Genomic DNA, 19,310 nt, shown 5'->3' on the forward strand with positions numbered 1-19,310 from the left:
ATCCCAGCTTAAACCAGGAGACTATCAACAGGGCTAGTAGGGAAGGCACCGGTGGCCAAACGGATACCACAATGGTGGACTGTATCCAGCCTCTGCAATGTGAAAGGAGCAGCTGAACCATAAACTTGACAACCATAGTCCAAGCGAGACAGAACTAGAGCACAATAAAGATGGAGAAGGAGGGAACGGTCCGCACCCCAAGAGAAGTGGGCAAGGAAGCGAAGGACATTGAGTTTATGGAAACATCCTACCTTCAGGAGCCTGATATGGGGCAGCCAAGTGAGCTTGTTGTCTAAAAGAAGACCCAGGAAACGAAACTGTGGGACCACAGGCATTCGTTGTGCAGTGAGACAGAGCTCTGGATCAGGGTGGATCGTAGTACGGCGACAGAAGTAGACCACGTGCGATTTTGAAGGAGAGAATTGAAACCCTTGGGAGAGGGTCCATGAAGAGGCATGCTGTATAGCTCCCTGGAGCTGCCATTCTGCAGATGCCATTGAGGAGGAACTAACCCAAATGCAGAAATCATCCACATACAGGGCAGGGGCGACCAAGGGACCGACAGAGGCCACAAGTCCATCGATGGCAATGAGGAAAAGAAGGGCACTCAAGACAGAACCCTGTGGGATGCCCGTCTCCTGGGTCCGTGGAGAACTAGAAACAGTACCTACTCGAACTCTGAATCACCGACGGGGGGTAAAAAAAAAACCGGAGTGGGCCCCAAAGACCCCACTGATGAAGGGTACGTAAGATGTGATGGCACCAGGCCATGTCATAGACCTTGCGAAGGTCAAAAAACACTGCAACCAAATGGCGGCGCCAGGAAAAAGCCTGCCAAACTGCGGATTCCAAGCAAAGTAAATGATCGGTTGAAGACCGCCCCCTCTCAAAAGCCACACTGGTAAGGGGACAATAGATCCCGAGATTCGAGGACCCAATTGAGCCGACGAGCTACCATCCGTTCAAGTAACTTACAAACAACATTGGTCAAACTAATTGGCCGATAGCTGTCAACAGATAGGGGGGTTCTTACCAGGCTTAAGGACAGGAACTGCGATGCTATCCCTCCACTGAGCAGGGAAGTCACCCTGGAGCCAGATACGGTTAAACACTCTAAGAAGATGTTGCCGTTGTGGAGCACTGAGATGTTGAAGCAGTTGGTTATGAATGGAATCTGGGCCAGGGGCCGTATCATGAAAAGAAGATAGAGCAGAAAGAACTTCCCATTCAGTAAAAGGTTCGTTGTAAGATTCTGCCTCACAAGGGGTGAAACATAAGGTGGAAGCTTCAGCCCACTGGTTTTGGTGAAGGAAAGCAGCTGGATAGGAGGCTGCTGATGATGCCACTCCAAAATGGGTTGCAAGATGTTCTGCAAGAACTAATGGGTCCGTACAAAGGCCATCTGGGAGGTGAAGGCCTGGGAGGGTGGACAGCCGATGGCAACCTTGAGAGAGCGAAGTGTAGCCCATACCCGTGACAGAGGGACAGTAGGACCAAGGGAAGAAACAAATCGTTCCCAACATATCCGCTTGCTCTGTTTGATTAAATAACGGGCTTTAGTGCGGAGGCGTTGAAAGGCAGTAAGGCTGGCTACGGATGGGTGCCTCAAAGTGTTTCAAAGCTCGACAGCAATCACGGATGGCAATGGCAATGGCCGTACTCCACCATGGGACTTCCCGGAGAGGAAATGGCCCAAATGAGCGCAGGACAGCAAGGCTAGCAGCGTGAACAATTGCGTCAGACACGTCACGTAGGACGTCATCAATACAACCCAAAAAAAAGGGAGAAAACACGATCTGTGCTGTGTATAGAGGCCAATCGGCACGTTGGAGAGACCAACGAGGTAGCCTGTCCATCGGGGAGGGGGGAGGGAGCGAGATAATCAACAGGAAATGGTCACTATCACAAAGGTCGTCGTGTGGCGACCAGTTTAATGAAGGGAGGAGAGAGGAAGAAGAAAGAGAAAGATCAATGGCAGAAAAGGTACCATGACCGGCACTGAAATGAGTAGGGGAGCCATCATTAAGAAGGCACAGGTCGTGATCTGCAATAAATTGGTCTTTCAGAAGACCTCGTCTAGATGGAAAGGCACTGCCCCACAAGGGATGATGAGGATTAAAATCCCCAAGGAGGAGGAAGGGAGGAGGAAGTTGCTGAAGAAGGGCAGTTAAGGCAGCAGGTGTAAGAGTCCTGTCAGGAGGGAGATAAAGATTGCAAACTGTGACCGCAGAGCCTAAGTGGAACCTAACAGCAACCGCTTCTAATGTAGTTTGAAGAGGAATCCACATGTTAGCAATGTCTGTACAGACCAACGTACAAACGCCACCAGAAGCTGCAGGGGTCCGACCCCATTTCAACAGAAAACACGGAACCCACAGAAGGTCGGTGAGTGAGCATCAATAAAATGAAATTCTTGGAGAACCACACAAGCTGCAGAGTAGGACGAAAGAAGGGATTTCAATTCCGGAAGGTGACAATAGTATCCATTACAATTCCATTGGAAAACCACAGAACAATGGTTTAAATGGGGGCTGAACATGCTAAATCCAGTCATACTGCCAGGTCCCCACCAGTCACCGACAAGGAGGGGGCGAAATCCATGAACGACAGGTCAGAATCCGGTTGTGAAGTCGGGGAAGGGCTTCTGGTGACACCAGAGGCTCTTTGTCCCAGGACTTATGTTTGTTGTTCTTTTCAGGCTGAGATTGAGGAGGGCTGTGTGGCATAAAGGAGCCAGCTGCAGCAAGATCAGGAACAGAAAGAGACCGGGCGACTTGGGGGCAGACAGACAGCGGGCTCTCGCGGTCGACGCGCGGCAGCAGACCTTTGGCCTGGAAGGTGCCGGGAGCGGCATCTGGGGAGAGGCGCCCTTGACCGGCAGACGCTGAAGGAGTGGGACACTTCTCCGGCTGGGGAGGGGGAGCAGCGCCCAGAGGAGAAGGTGTGGGAGCCACAGGGGAGGGGGGGGGGGGGAGGAGAGGGGTCCGGGATGGGGGTAAGGAAGGGGGAGGAAGGGGTGAAGATGTAACCAAGGCATAACTAGACGTCATGGACACAGGGTGAAGTCGTGTACATTTCTTACAGGCCTCTGTGTAGGTTAAACGATCGAGGGACTTATACTCCTGTATCTTTTTTTTCCTTCTTATATACTGGGCAATCTGTTGAACATGGAGATTGACGACCATGATAATTTACACACGAGGGGGGAGGGGGGGGGGGGGGGGAGGGACTCCCCTCATGGAGTGAATGTCCACAGTCACCACAGAGAGGGGCCTGTGAACAGCGGGAAGACGTGTCCAAAACGCAAGCACTTAAAACACCTCATAGGAGGTGGGATGTACAGCTTCACATCACATTGATAGACCATAATCTTAACTTTCTCAGGGAGGGTATCCCCTTTAAAGGTCAGGATAAAGGCACTAGTATCAATACAATTGTCTTTAGAACCCTTCTGAACATGCCGAACAAAGTGAACACCCAGCCGTCCGAGATTGTCCCAAAGTTCCTCAACTGTTTGAAGGATGAGGTCCCTGTGAAAAATCACACCTTGTACCATATTTAGAGACTGGTGGGGGGTAATGGACACAGGAATTGTGCCAAGATGGGTACAGGCACAAAGGGCCACAGATTGGGCAGCTGAAGCAGTTTTTATCAGCAATGAACCCGACCGCATCTTGCTCAGGGAGTCCACTTCGCCAAACTTGTCTTCAATGTGTTCCACAAAGACTAAAGGTTTGGTATTGGTGAAAGTATCTCCATCAGTCCTGGCGCAAACTAGATAAAGGGGGAAAGGTTTCGCCCCTAGCTGACGGGCCTGACCCTCTTCCTAGGGGGTAGCCATGGAAGCGAAGGCCAAAGGGGCAAGAGAAGCAGCACTTGAGGAATCAGTTCCACGCACAGAGACGGCCGCAGAAGAACGGCCAGAGTTCTGGACCCATATGCGTTTCATTTGCATAGCGTCCGCCCTGATACCACCCACTCCGATCAGGGGCTCTCCTCATGGGTGCCACCCAGCCACAGCAAGGGCCATCTGGCACGGCGGCCATTGCCGGGAGTTCCGATGCTCCAGGATGACGAGCAACCACTCCAAGGCATGCATGAGGAGGTCACAGCTCAGGTATCAGAAGTGTTCAGGGGCCTCAACCAAAAGGGTACATAGCGACCCCACCACACGGGCTGGCTACCGTGCTGGCTATGCACCCTAGTATCAGACAACGACGTGAAAGAAAAGGTGGAATGTACTAGGAGGGTGCATGTTGGAGACACTAGGTAAGGTGCTCTTCCCCAAATGGCTCACACTACGGAGGAGAAATTTTGTAATGGAGGTCAAACCCCAGAGGGGGATCAAGGAATGCCAAAAGGAGGAGATGGATTATGCAACAAAGCCGAATTGTAAAACCAACAGAACCAGGAGGATAGCAGGGGCCAACATAAGCAAGGACACCAAGAGAGAGAGAGAGAGAGAGAGAGAGAGAGAGAGAGAGAGAGAGAGGAGAGGGCTAGGGGAAAGGAGCAAGGAGGGGAAGGGAAAGGAAATGCAGCCCTGGAGAGAAAGAAGGCTGCAATGGCTCGGGGCCCCGTGCTCGCCATGCACATATCCACAAAAGAGTTGTGGACCCCCTGGGGGGAGGAGACAGAGGAGAAATAGTGAAGGGGACAGGACCATGGATGAACATTGGTTGGATAGAAGCCTTGTGTAGCGTTGGAGTGAGAGCAGAGAAGGGATAGGCAGGTGGAGGACAGGGACTAGCTAAGGTTGACATCAGGAGGGTTACAGGAACAAAAGACATGTTACAGGGAGAGTTCCCATCTGCAAAATTCAGAAAAGGTTTTGTTGGTGGGAAAAATCCACATTGCACAGGCTGTGAGGCAATAATTAAAGTGATGCATATCGAGGTGGTCAGCACACTCAGCAACTGGATGGTCTGGCAGTCTCCTGGCCACAGTTTGGCAGTGGCCATTCGTGCAGACAGCTTGTTAGTTGTCACACCCATGCAGAAAAAGGCGAGAGACAACTGGACCACCCAGTGGCTGAACATGCCACCCAACAGTACTTTTTTATACTGCATATTTGTTACCTGGAAAATACTTACATTCTGGTATATACTTCTTCAATTCTCTTGTGCGAACCCACATAAGAATCAGGAAAAGCACTAACGGCCATAACAGTTCAACAGTGCAACGAATCTAAAAAGAACAGGCAGATAACACAGGTGGCAAAATTAACAAAAATTTAAAATGCTGTGTTTGGAAAAAAAGGTGCTGAAAGACAAAGGAATTGTTTCATTAACTAACTTAATCATTGGTTATATCAAAATACACCAGTCTTATGGAGCTACAAGTTCTACAAGTAATGAACTTTTGATGTCTGGACTTAGAAACATCAGTAAGTACATATGAATTACAACAGCACATATAATTTGAAATGTGTGATGGCATCACAAAAGCTGAGATAGGAGGTACGACAGGATTAGCTGTGCTCAACACTGAGCACATAGCATGTCCTGTAACCTCCACAGAGCAATTCATCTGTACTTGATTACAAGGTACCATTCAACACTCCACCAAACGAAGAGACATCTTCACAGCAGTCCTAATGACTTTGGTGTATATGCTTCAGAGGTGTGGTGGATCACACTAGTTATGCAATTCATCTATTCCTTAACACTGTCTACTTTCAAACACTGCCAGTTGGCTGTACTGCTCAACCTGCACCCATCCCCATGGCTTTCTTTCAGGCAGTGATCAGTCTACTTGTATCTAAATTAGGAAGTGACAACTGGAAGTCAGATCATTGACCACTTGCTGCTGAACGCTATACGGGAGGTTTGGAGATCATATGGATAAATTGATAGCGGTTCCGCTGTGTTCTCTCAGCACTGTGTTCTCAAAGCACAGTTTTCCTAATACCAGGAGCCTCTTGACAACTTAATCATGGGATCAGTTGGTTGAGGAAACCTGTAGCACATGCCAAGTGTCAAATTCCTCAAAGAGGAGGAGTGGATGGCATGCTTGTGTGATAACGTTGTGGAGAGCCTCAATGCCTACAGCATCATTAGTGGACAGGTAATGGCTACATATTGTCACTTTACCGCAACTGCATTGCAAAAGCAACTGCCTGTAAGCTGCTGACAAGAGATTAATTGTTAAATCCATGATTTTTAATTATGGCAAAGCCAAGTTTAGCCCTATTTCCACTGTCACATGTTCTGTTAGTCTCTTTAAAATAGTCTCTTACATGCAAATCGATGACAGTCTTTTCTGTATTACATGTCTTTTCTTGTCCACAGGAGTCCTGAACATACTAATGATCCACTAGGAATGGGAGCCGCTTTAACAGGGCTGTTCTTTGCTTTGTGGCTTCTGTAAAATAGATGAGACAATGACAGCAGTGGGTTTGAATGATGGGTTTGTTGGTTCCCTTAAATATACGTCAAACTCCATAGACTTCGCTGAGTGAGCATTGTCAGTCAGAACCAAGTTAGTCCATTTTTTTCTGATTCTGTTCCCTTTTCCATTTTGTGTTTTGAGTTTGACCTGCTAAACTAAAGCATCAGTTTCTCCATTTATATTGCCACCTCCCAGGTAGCACTTATTTCTGTAAACTTGTAAGCAAGTCAGCTGTTCTCAGCCAATTTAGGTACAGGTTTTACTGCAAGAGACACTGAACTTTGCTTAAAATGTTCTATGCATGAATTTTATAATGTATATACAGGGTGTTTCAGAAACACTTTTACAAACTTTCGGGACATGTTCCTTACAGAAAAAAAGTCTAGTAGACCTGTGCTCTAAAATACGTAAGAGATATGAACACTTGTTCATCTTCACTTCTGTGAAACTCATCCCTTCTACTGCACAAGTGCTCATAGCTTTCAAACTATGCATTTCAGAGCCCATGCTTACTATACTTTTTTTTCTTATTGGTGTAAGGAACCTGTCCCAAAAGTCTGTCAAAGTATTTCTGCAACAGCCTGAATAACATTCAATTTTGTTACTTCACTCTTAATCACAGATCTGATGAAGTGATGAAACCAGTGGCTAAAAATCATAATGAATGTGGATACATTAAACACATTATAAACACTGTTTTGGTGCAGTGTCAGAAGCTACAAAAGAGGTGCTACAAATCAGCTAAAACTCCATGAACTGACATCCCAATGAGAATGAAACAACTTATTACTTTCTCATATACACACATCAAAAAATGTTTTCCATCACACCAGTTCCCAGAACTGCTGAAGACAGATGTTGACTGCGGTTATTGCATCACAGACACAGTCCCTTTGACTGTTCAAGAATGTCACTTAACCCGCCCAGAGATGAAAACAACCATGCATGAGCAGCGCCTACTAGACGGAGGGAGTCCGTCAGCTAATCAGTTCCAGTCATTCCACCAGGAAGGAGGTACACGGCTCGTGTTTTCTGTTGTTCAACCATGCCTAGAAGGTAAATACCGCAGTTCGAACATGTCTGGATTGTTACTTTGTGACAGGAAGGTCTTTCAACAAGGGGAGTGTCCAGGTGTCTCGGAGTGAACCAAAGCGATGTTGTTCTGACATGGAGGAAATGCAGACAGACAGGAACTGTCGATGACATGACTCGCTCAGGCTGCCCAAGGGCTACTACTGCAGTGGATGACCACTACCTGCAGATTATGGCTCAAAGGAAACCTGACAGCAACACCTTCATGTTGAATAATGCTTTTTGTGCAACCACAGGACTTCATGTTACAATTCAAACTGTGTGCAATAGACTGCATGAGGCAAATAACGTCACTCCCGACGTCCTTGGCGAGGTCCATCATTGCAACTAAGACACCATGCAGTACGATACATATGGGCCCAACAACATGCCGAATGGACAGCTCACAATTGGCATCACGGTTTCCTCGCCAATGAGTGTTGCATATGTCTTCAACCTGACAATCGTCAGAGATGTGTTTGAAGGCAACCTGGGCAGGCTGAACGCCTTATACATACTGTCCAGTGAGTGCAGCAAGGTGGAGGTTCCTTGCTGTTTTGGGGTGGCATTATATAGGGCCAATGTACATTGGTGGTGGTCATGGAAGGCGCCGTAACAGCTGTACAACACATGAATGCCATCTTCCGACCAATAGTGCAACCATATCAGCAGCATATTGGCAAGGCATTCGTTTTCGTGGACGACAATTCACGCCCCTATCGTGCACATCTTGTGAATGACTTCCTTCAAGATAACGAGATCACTCGACTAGAGTGGCCAGCATGTTCTCCAGACCAGACATGAACCCTATCAAACATGCCTGGAATAGAATGGACGACATGACCCACCAACCACTCTGAGGGATCTACCAAATTGCCATTGAGGAGTGGGACAATCTGCACCAACAGTGCCTTGATGAACTTTTGGATAGTATATCACAATGAATATAGGATTGCATCAATACAAGAGGACGTGCTACTGGGTATTAGAGGCACCAATGTGCACAGCAATCTGGACCACCACCTACGAAGATGGTACAACATGCAATGTGTGGTTTTCATGAGCAATAAAAACTGTAGAAATTGTATTTATGTTGATGTCTATTCCAATTTTCTGTAAAGGTTCCGGAACTCTCGGTACTGAGGTGTGCAAAACTGTTTTAGATGTGTGTACATACATGTCCCTCACCAAATGACAACAACTGTAAAATTGAATAAGGACCTTTTCTATGAGGTAAACCTTATTTTAGTCTATAATGTTGGAGTCATCACAAAATGTTTTTAACACTTTCTTTTACATTTTTTTTATTTCACAGTTAACCTCCATGTTTTCAATGGCCAGATGGCAATGCAACACATGTACTGGCTTTATAATTCACACACTCAGTGGTATGTAAGCCTGAATTATTGTTTTTTTGTTTTTTGTTTTTTAATTATGTGTGATAATTATAAACTCTAACATATTTGTAACACTTACAAATCTGAAATTTGGCAAAACTAGCAATCAGGATGTGTATCAACTGCAATCTGAGCAATAAAACTTATTCTGGAAGCTTTTTTTTCTTGTAATGAATAAACTCAATATTCTACAGAGGCCTATTAACAGTTTCTGTTTCTTTACACTTTTCACGAATCAAAATGGAGGGGTCTTGGGGAATACAAATGCAGTTGTAGATATAAAGAAGTGTAACTCCACAAGCCACCAAATAAACTGACTGCCAATTCTTATCCTCTTTCGTATTAGATAAGAAGTGGAAGAATTTGTTATGGTTTATCATTTTTTAAAGTCTCAATGATAACTCTAAATATTAACTTTTAATTATTTAATTCTGGTACACAATAAAAGAACAACTAAGTATCTGACATTTATAAGACTAATAAAAGCAAATTTCACTGTGCTATAAAGTGCAACCAGTATATTACTTTGCATATTATGTGTACTGTAAGAGCCACAGCATATGCACTTTTATTTTCATGTAGTGCTTGCTGTAAATAGTTTTTATCTTTCACTTCAATTTTATTCCAGAAAATTGTTTTCATAATGTCTCTTTTCCTTAACTTACCTTTTGCCTCTTTCGTAACATCAAATTTTTCCATATTAACAATTGCAACTGTCTGAAAAATGCCATTCTGCATCTATAACAGAAAGGAACAGTCACTTAAGTTCATGAAAAATAAGAAACTGTACATAAAGTTACAATGAAAAATAATGTTTGAAGCCACAAGACAAATAAAATGGTTGTGCAAATCAACTATATTGACACAAATTAGAACTACCAATAGTTTAATTTGTATTTAACTGCCAGAATTAAAAACCATATCAGTATAAACATTCTAAATATTCTATCTTTTCATAAAAATATTAATATTTTTGATAACCATGTCACAACCCTCATTTTAACATACACGTCATTTGAATCATCCATTTAAACAATTGTGTATTAAGAACTCTAAAATATAGCTATAGGGATGGTTTTCTTGAGCAAAGACAGGGACAAAATTAAAACCACTGCGAGTAAATAAAAGATACAGGAAGGAGAACTATTCAGTAGCTAATCAAGATTTAAGGTGTTCAATAAATGTAAAATTGGATGTAAAACAAGGTAGATTTGAAAATATATGCAACACAAATCATAACACCACGATTAGGTAAGTTACAACAGTAAACTTTATAAAACTACACTCATGCTCATAAATTAAGGATAACTGCAGAATGTGACGCCACACAAGTTGGCACTACACAAAACTGGCGCTAATGGCACAGGCACATAGGGAACACACGACACAGATCTGCAAGTCCACAATATTGGTGATAAGTTGAGAAAACCGTCCCAAAATATATGTGATACAAAACACCACTGTTTCTTGTGCATGTACCCTGACATCAATATGGGATATGATCACCATGCACATGTACACAGGCCGCACAATGGGTTGGTATACTCTGGATCTGGTAATTGAACAGCTGTTGGGGTACAGCCTCCCATTATTGCACCAGCATCTGTCTGAGCTCCTGAAGTGTCATAGGGGTTTGAAGACGGGCAATGGTACGTGCATCCCAGTCATGCTCGATGGGGTTCAGGTCTGAAGAACAGGCAGGCCACTCCATACGCCTGATATCTTCAGTTTCAAGGTACTCCTCCACGATGGCAGCTCGGTGGGGCGTTATCATCTATCAGGAGGAAGGTGGGACCCAGTGCACCCCTGAAAATGCAAACATACTGGTGCAAAATGACGTCCCGAGACACATGACCTGTTACAGTTCCCCTGTCAAAGACATCCAGGAGTGTACATGCATCAATCATAATCACACCCCACACCATCAGACCACGACCTCCTTACAGGTCCCTTTCAAGGACATTAAAGGGTTGGTATCTGGTTCCTGGTCCACACCAGATGAAAACGTGTCAAGAATCACTGTTTAGACTATACCTGGACTTGTCCATAAACATAAAGTGGGATCACTGTTGCAGTGACCATGTACTGTGTTCTTGACACCAGGATTTACGGGCTCTCCTGTGACCAGGGGTCAGTGGACTGCACCTTGCAGGTCTCTGGGCGAATAAACCGTCTCTGTTCAGTCATCTGTAGACTGTGTGTCTGGAGACAATTGTTCCAGTGGCTGTGGTAAGGTCCCAAGAAAAGCTACCTGCAGTACTCCATGGCCATCTGCGGGCAATGATGATGAAATATTGGTCTTCTTGTGGTCGCGTGTACTGTGGACATCTTGTACTGTAGTGCCTGGACACATTTCCTGTCTGCTGGAATCATTGCCATAATCTTGAGATCACACTTTGTGGTACATGGAGGGCCTATGCTATGACCTGCTGTGTTTGACCAACCTCCAGTCGCCCTAGTATTCTACCCCTCTTAATGTCATCAATGTGTGTTCTTTGAACCATTTTCAACACACAGTCACCATTAGCATGTCTGAAAACCTCTACACACTTACTCGCTGGACCATACTCTGACATGCACCAACACACCTCTGCATATGTGGACTGCTGCCAGTGCCACCGTGCGACGACCGCAGGTCATATTCACCGCATGGTCATACCCCGAGGTGATTTAAACTGATAAACTGCCCAACAGAGCGTTGTTTCATCGTGTATCAGCATTATCCTTAATTTATGAGCATGAGTGTACATATGTGCAAGCATTTATTCATGTGAACAAATTTTGGGATCACACACACAGAACTTCCAGCTCAGCACAAATGTAAAATTGGTTTGCTAAGATGACTAGATGATAACAGTAGACCACAAAGGGAACAAAACAGCCCAGTATAGCACTATCTTATAACCAAATTCTACCCTTCTGCATGGAATGCCCTCTGCACATTGACCACTCTGTCTCAGTATGTAAAATGCACTCCACACAAAAGGATGGAATCTGATGATAGTGTACAAAGATTACCTATAGCAATGCATTTTGCAATTGTTTGTATATCATGTTTCACTACTGAATCTGTACAGTACTGTATTTTACTACTAATGGCAGTGATATTAGATGGTTTTTTACTTTATTTGATACTTTAAACATTTTGTGGCTGTGAGCTGAGAAACTGTGATGCCATTATATAAAATGTAATAGTCAGCCAACCAGTCACACACAACTCACTCACTCACTATTTTTTATTGTGTGCAACTAGTTGGCTGACTATTACATTTTATATAATTATTTTTATGTGATGCCATAGCAATAACACTGCTACGCAGGCTGCAGTAAATAATCCTATGATGCCTGAAGGTGATGAGAGGATCAAAACTACACTCCTGGAAATGGAAAAAAGAACACATTGACACCGGTGTGTCAGACCCACCATACTTGCTCCGGACACTGCGAGAGGGCTGTACAAGCAATGATCACACGCACGGCACAGCGGACACACCAGGAACCGCGGTGTTGGCCGTCGAATGGCGCTAGCTGCGTAGCATTTGTGCACCCCCGCCGTCAGTGTCAGCCAGTTTGCCGTGGCATACGGAGCTCCATCGCAGTCTTTAACAATGGTAGCATGCCGCGACAGTGTGGACGTGAACCGTATGTGCAGTTGACGGACTTTGAGCGAGGGCGTATAGTGGGCATGTGGGAGGCCGGGTGGACGTACCGCCGAATTGCTCAACACGTGGGGCGTGAGGTCTCCACAGTACATCGATGTTGTCGCCAGTGATCGGCAGAAGGTGCACGTGCCCGTCAACCTGGGACCGGACCGCAGCGACGCACGGATGCACGCCAAGACCGTAGGATCCTACACAGTGCCGTAGGGGACCGCACCGCCACTTCCCAGCAAATTAGGGACACTGTTGCTCCTGGGGGATCAGCGAGGACCATTCGCAACCGTCTCCATGAAGCTGGGCTACGGTCCCGCACACCGTTAGGCCGTCTTCCGCTCACGCCCCAACATCGTGCAGTGCACCTCCAGCGGTGTCGTGACAGGCGTGAATGGAGGGACGAATGGAGACATGTCGTCTTCAGCGATGAGAGTCACTTCTGCCTTGGTGCCAATGATGGTCTTATGCGTGTTTGGTGCCGTGCAGGTGAGCGCCACAATCAGGACTGCATACGACCGAGGCACACAGGGCCAACACCCGGCATCATGGTGTGGGGAGCAATCTCCTACACTGGCCGAACACCTCTGGTGATCGTCGAGGGGACACTGAATAGTGCACGGTATATCCAAACCGTCATCGAACCCATCGTTCTACCATGCCTAGATCGGCAAGGGAACTTGCTGTTCCAACAGGACAATGCACGTCCGCATGTATCCCGTGCCACCCAACGTGCTCTAGAAGGTGTAAGTCAACTACCCTGGCCAGCAAGATCTCCGGATCTGTCCCCCATTGAGCATGTTTGGGACTGGATGAAGCGTCGTCTCACGCGGTCTGCACGTCCAGCACGAACGCTGGTCCAACTGAGGCGCCAGGTGGGAATGGCATGGCAAGCCGTTCCACAGGACTACTTCCAGCATCTCTACGATCGTCTCCATGGGAGAACAGCAGCCTGCATTGCTGCGAAAGGTGGATATACACTGTACTAGTGCCGACATTGTGCATGCTCTGTTGCCTGTGTCTATGTGCCTGTGGTTCTGTCAGTGTGATCATGTGATGTATCTGACCCCTGACCCCAGGAATGTGTCAATAAAGTTTCCCCTTCCTGGGACAATGAATTCACGGTGTTCTTATTTCAATTTCCAGGAGTGTAGTAGTTAATAAAGATTTCTTTCATCAGCAGCTCTTGGCAGTTTTGAAATATGACTTGCTTCACAGCCTTCACAAAATGTATTGTAATTTGTTTTGATCATTGTTGTCAATTATGCATTACTATGCACCTTTGACAAAATACCTTTTCTCCTTCAGTTAGTTATGAACTGTTAAATGAAATCTTCCTACTCCCTTTTTTTATATATCTCTTCCTCTCAGCTTATGTGAGAGAAGTATATTTATTGTCATACCTTTCCAGCTTTCAATGAGTTTACCTTTCTTTCCTCTTTCTGTCTCCAAATGGGACAGACATTGCTATAATTTTGGTTTACACAGTTCCCAGCCCCTTACACTCTATTCACTTTCTTCTCCAACTCTGTCTCTATAATACTGTTAACTGTTGCCTTGAATTCAGTCACTTTTCCTTTCTCTTTTCTTCCATTTCTTAATCTTTTCCATGTACTTTTACTTTCCTTCTCATTGGTTTTTCTACCAGTGTCACTCCAAGCACCAGTAAACATTCCCCATCTTTCTGGGCCTCTTAGCAATGACATCTTGTTAAAGCCCCTATCATGTTCTTTTTTTCTCTCAGCTCTCCCTTTCATTCCCTATAACATTTGACACAATTTCCCCTTTAATGTACCCAACTGTGATGAAAAAAGTCGCACTTTGAAAAATGTGCAACACGGAGAAAAAATTGGTAGACCTATGTTAAGTCCTTCATCCTCTATTGTATGCTGATGTGAGAACAAGTTACACAAGTTACACCAGTAAAAAAATATCTGTAAGAGTGACTACTAGATGATGGATTCCAATACTTTGCATTAGTGCTGGTCACAGACTTCCTTGCTTGCTTACACAGGAAGCACTGGAAATTCGAATAGGTGGCTCAAGCCTACGGCTTTCTATTTTCGTCAAAAATTTTTGATAAATTCAGATACAAAACTCTGAAGATATTACATATTTGTGTGTACTTCAGATAAATCAGAAATGCAGAGAAGAATAAAACTTAAGAATCTGTTGCTGTATTTTGAATGCAGGGGAATAAAATGTTGAAGTTCATAATAGTGAATTAAGCAAAAAACTGATCTTATGTTTAATAAGATACAAATAGATTTTGTCAAAAGGATATTAAATGATATGAAGTCACCAACTGAATTTAAAGTAATATGAATATTGTGATTTAATTTGTAATGACTCACGTAATGGTTGGTTGGTTTAAAAGGGGAGACAAGGGACCAAACTGCGAGGTCATCAGTCCCTTGTTCCCAGAAGGATAACTACCCCAAGGGAAAGAAGAAAACAAAGAGGACGCACAGCACTATAACAGGTGAAAGGAAGAACCAGAAAAATGACAGAAGGACAACGCACACTACAATGGACAGCAACATTGAGGTTGGTCCTTGCAACGCAGGAGGTAACCATGTATGAGCCATGTATGGCCAATGCGGAGATGACAAAAGACAACTGATTCCCTGCAAGAAGCCCACAGGGAAGAGTTCCACACATTCGCAATCTCCTTAATGACATGCAATTTGTTGTGCATATTGTTCTGCCACACCGTCTCCCAAAGCCAAAAAACCTTGCGGCATAAGATAAAGCACAGGTTAGTATCAGAGGCGCGCATCTACAGGAGCAGTTTCCACGTAGCCTTTTTGTCCAGCCTGTCAGAAAACTCATTGCCTGGGATTCTGACGTGTCCTTGGGTCCACACAAACACCACTGAATGACTGGAACTTTCCACGGCAGTGATGGACTCATGGATTTTAGCTACCAAAGGATCTCAAGGGTAGCACTGGTTGATAGCTTCTAAGCTCCCCAGGCAGTCAGAACAGAGAAGAAATGACTCACCAGAACAGGAACAGATGTACTGAAGTGCATGGCCACAAGCTCTGCAGTAAATACACTGCAGCCAGTGCGCAAGGAATGCAGTTCAATATGGCCTCTGTGGGCGTATTGAAAGCCGACATTACCATCAGCCATCGGTGTAAACAACTTTAGAGCCCCAGAACACATCAAGAATCGCAAGGGAAGTGACAGTGGAGAGCAGTGGGGTAAACGGAGTCCTTAAGGCCATGCAAAAGGCCCAAACAAAGCTTTGGCCGAGGTGTACACCATGAAGATGTACATGAATGGACCTCAAGTAGAAGTGGTAAAGGGAAGGACACCAGTTTGGAGAGTAGGGATAACATGCTAACCACAATCATGAGCCCTGAATTGGGCCACCGATGCGGGAGATGAACTGAAGCAGGTGGGAAAAGTAGACAGTAAATCGGATGCACAGGAGAACTACGAATGTGTGCAACATAACTGGCAAGTAGTTGCACACATTGGAGTCACAATGAAGTTGACTCTGGCCTCCAACAGGATGCTGGTCACCGGACTCTTCCTAAAAGCTCCTATTGCTAGGCGAACGCGACAGTGGTGCACTGGGTCAAGTAAACGCAACACTGAGGGTGCCGCCAAACCACAAAACGCACTCCCATAGTCAAGGTGGGATTGAGCAAGGGCTCTGTAGAGCTGCAGCAGCGTAGAACAATCTGCACCCCAGTTGGTGTTGCTCAGGCAGCAGAGGGCATTGAGGTGCCGCCAGCACTTCTGCTTAAGCTGACGGAGCTGAGGAAGGCAAGTCAATAGGGTATCAAAAACCAGTCCTAATAATCGATGTCTCCACTACGGTGGGGGGATCGCCATTAAGGTAAAGTTCTGGTTCCGGATGAATGGTATGACGAAGATAGAAATGCTTAACACATGACTTTGCGGCCAAAAACTGGAAACCGTGGGCTAGAACCCATGACTGCACCTTGCGGATAGCTCCCTGTAGGCGCAGCTCAGCAACGCCAGCACTGGTGGAGCAGTATGAACTGCTGAAGTCTACATACAGAAAGTGATACGGCCAGCCCTACAGCTGCTGCTGCTAAACCCTTAATGGCCACTAAAAATAGAGATACACTCAATATGGAGCCCTGCAGGACCCCATTCTCCCAGATATGGGGGAAAACTATGAGAAGCACTAACTTGGACATGGAAAGTACGAAGTGTCAGGAAATTGTGGATAAAAATCGGGAGCAGGCCTCGGAGACCCTACTCGTACAATGTGGCAAGGATATTATGTCGCCAGGTCGTGTTATATGCTTATCGTAAGATGGGGGAGGGGGGGGGGGAAACAGGTTTTGGTGTATGGAAAAGCCTGTTCAGATGGTTACCAGTGGTAGAGTGATCCTGGTGGAAGCCACCTTGGCATGGAGCCAGTAGGCCACATGACTCCAGGACCCAACCCAAGTGCCGACACACCATACATTCCTGCAACTTATAAAAAACATTGGTGAGGCTGATGGGCTGATAGCTATCCACATCAAGTGGGTTTTTAACGGGTTTAAGCACAGGAATGAAGGTGCTCTCCTACTGTTGTGATGGAAAGGCACCACCACACCAGATCTGGTTGAAGATCATGATGAGATGTCACTTTTAGTCAGATGAGAGATGTTTAATCATCTTACTGGATCCGATCTGGCCCAGGAGCTGTGTTGGGGCAATGTCCAAGGGCACTGCAGAACTCCCACTCTGTAAAAGGGGCATTATATGGTTCACTGTGGCGTGCAGCGAACGAGAGAACTTTCCTTTCCATCTACCATTTGAGGGTGTGAAAGACAAGAGGGGGGGGGGGGGGCAGTTCTCTGATGCAGAGGGTCAAGCACAGTACTCAGCAAAGTGTTCGGCAATCACGTTTCCTTTGGTAGACAACACAGCATTGATGTTGATGCCAGGGATACCTGTTGGGGTCTGGTACCCAAAAACATGTCCGATACTGGTCCAGACTTGGCAAGGGGACATGTGGCACCCAGTGGTCAACACATCTCTCTCCCAACACTCCTGCTTCCCCCTTTTGAAAAGCTGGCGAATGCGAGCATGGAGCCGCTTAAAAGCTATGAGGTGCTCCAAGGAAGGGTGCCACTTATGCCACTGTAGAGCTCACCAATGCTCTTTAATTGCCTCAGCAAATTCTGGCGACCACCAAGGGACTGATTTTCGCTGGTCCTAAAGGGCGAGGGATCAAGTTTTCTGCAGCAGTAACGGTTGTTGTAGTCACCTGCTCAACGATCACATCAATGTTACTGTGTGGGGGAGACTCAATGGTGGCCGCAGAGGTGAAAGTCTCCCAGTCTTCCTTGTTTAAAGCACATATGGACAGGCATCTGTGGGCCTGATGCCGGGGCAGAAACAGGAAGATGGGGAAGTGGTAACTACCACACAGGCTGTTATGTGCTCTCCAGTGGATAGATGAGAGAAGTCCTGGGCTGCAATTTGATAAATCAATGGCCAATAACTACCATGAGCCACACTGAAATGTGTGGCGGCCCCAGTATTTGAGAGGCATAGGTCAAACAGACAGTGAAGTTGCGACATCTCTGGGTCGGCCAGTAAGCACGGTGCCAACCCACAAGGGGTTATGGGCAACAAAATCTCCCAAAAGTAGGAAAGGTTTAGGGAGTTGCCAATCAGTGCAGTCAATATGTTCAGGGGTACCACACCATCTGGAGAGAGATATTGCAGACAGTTGTTCCCAGCATCATCCATATCCTGACAGCCACAGTTTCAAGATGAGTTTGAAGGGCTACAGGTTCACTACATACCGAGTTCAAGACATGAACACGAACTCCACCTAACACTACTACATTCGCTACAATTCCTGTAATATCCCCTGTAGCCACGAAGGGCAGGAGTCCGCATTGCCGGGAAACAGGTTTCCTGGAGGGCAATGCAGAAAGCAAGTGTAAAGCTTAACAGTTGCTGTAGCTCACCCAGGCAGTGGAAAAAAACTGCCGCAATACCACTGGAGGATGATATCATCGAGAGACTGAGAAAGCATGGAACATTCAATAAGGCAGTTTATGCCTCAGGGCCACATGCTGCCACCAACTTATTGCCCGAGTAGTCTATATCCATTAGGTCTGAGGGTCTGGTGAGATCTAGGTCCTCAGAGGCAGCCAGAATCTCCACTTCATCCCCACATGCAAGCTTGCAGGTAGCAGTGGTGTGGATGCCACCGCAATTTCCTTGGTCTTAGGGGGGGTCTTTTTGGGTTATTCTCGTTAATCCTTGGGTTTCTCTGGCTGGGAGGGGAGGGCTTCACTGACAGTCTCCGGGACTGAGGATTGTGAAGCCCTGCAACCAGCTGCTTTTGGGCACTTCAGCCACTGGTGGGCATCATCTTTCCCAGTAGCAGAATCCTAGCAAGGGAGTGACGAGTGACCCAAGGGACTTCCTAGCAAGATGAGCCAAAGAATACTTGTGCTTCTCCGGCTGAAAAGTGGGGACTGGTGTCCCTGACAGTACGAGGGGGGGGGGGGGGGGGGGGACAGTGCTCCCAAGGTAGGTGGTGTGGGAGCAAAAGGGCCCACCACCACCACCACCACCACCACCACCACCACCACCACCACCACCAACGGGGCAGGTTTAGTCTTACGGCTCCAAGAGCCGACTGGAACTCACAGAACCGATGAGGCTACAACTGTTCTCATAGCGGCAGCATAAGATAAGGTCATAGCCACAGGATGTAGGCCTCAGTGTACGTCAGTCAGTCCACGGTCTTTTATTCCATGATTCTCCTTCCTTGCTGTAAAATCCTGCAGTTTGTTGAGCAAGAGGA

The 19,310-nt window shown here is 46.2% G+C and overlaps 1 protein-coding gene across 3 annotated transcripts in view; it reads right to left on the reverse strand.

Moving 5' to 3' along the window:
- Window positions 1–19,310, reverse strand: part of LOC126336982 (ATP-binding cassette sub-family A member 7-like) — a 585,480-nt gene that overhangs the window by 546,103 nt on the left and 20,067 nt on the right. For all 3 annotated transcript variants that reach the window (XR_007565029.1, XM_050001219.1, XM_050001217.1), the window contains exons 2-3: window positions 9,524–9,596; window positions 5,094–5,187 (exon numbers count right to left, since the gene is read on the reverse strand). Coding sequence is in view for 2 of the 3 variants with exons in the window: in XM_050001219.1 (XP_049857176.1) it covers window positions 5,094–5,187; window positions 9,524–9,589 (160 nt within the window). In the remaining variant the exon portion in view is untranslated. The remainder of the gene's footprint in view (window positions 1–5,093; window positions 5,188–9,523; window positions 9,597–19,310) is intronic.

The sequence above is a fragment of the Schistocerca gregaria genome, chromosome 2 (genome assembly GCF_023897955.1).
Source record: "Schistocerca gregaria isolate iqSchGreg1 chromosome 2, iqSchGreg1.2, whole genome shotgun sequence".
In the NCBI taxonomy this organism is placed as follows: domain Eukaryota; kingdom Metazoa; phylum Arthropoda; class Insecta; order Orthoptera; family Acrididae; genus Schistocerca; species Schistocerca gregaria.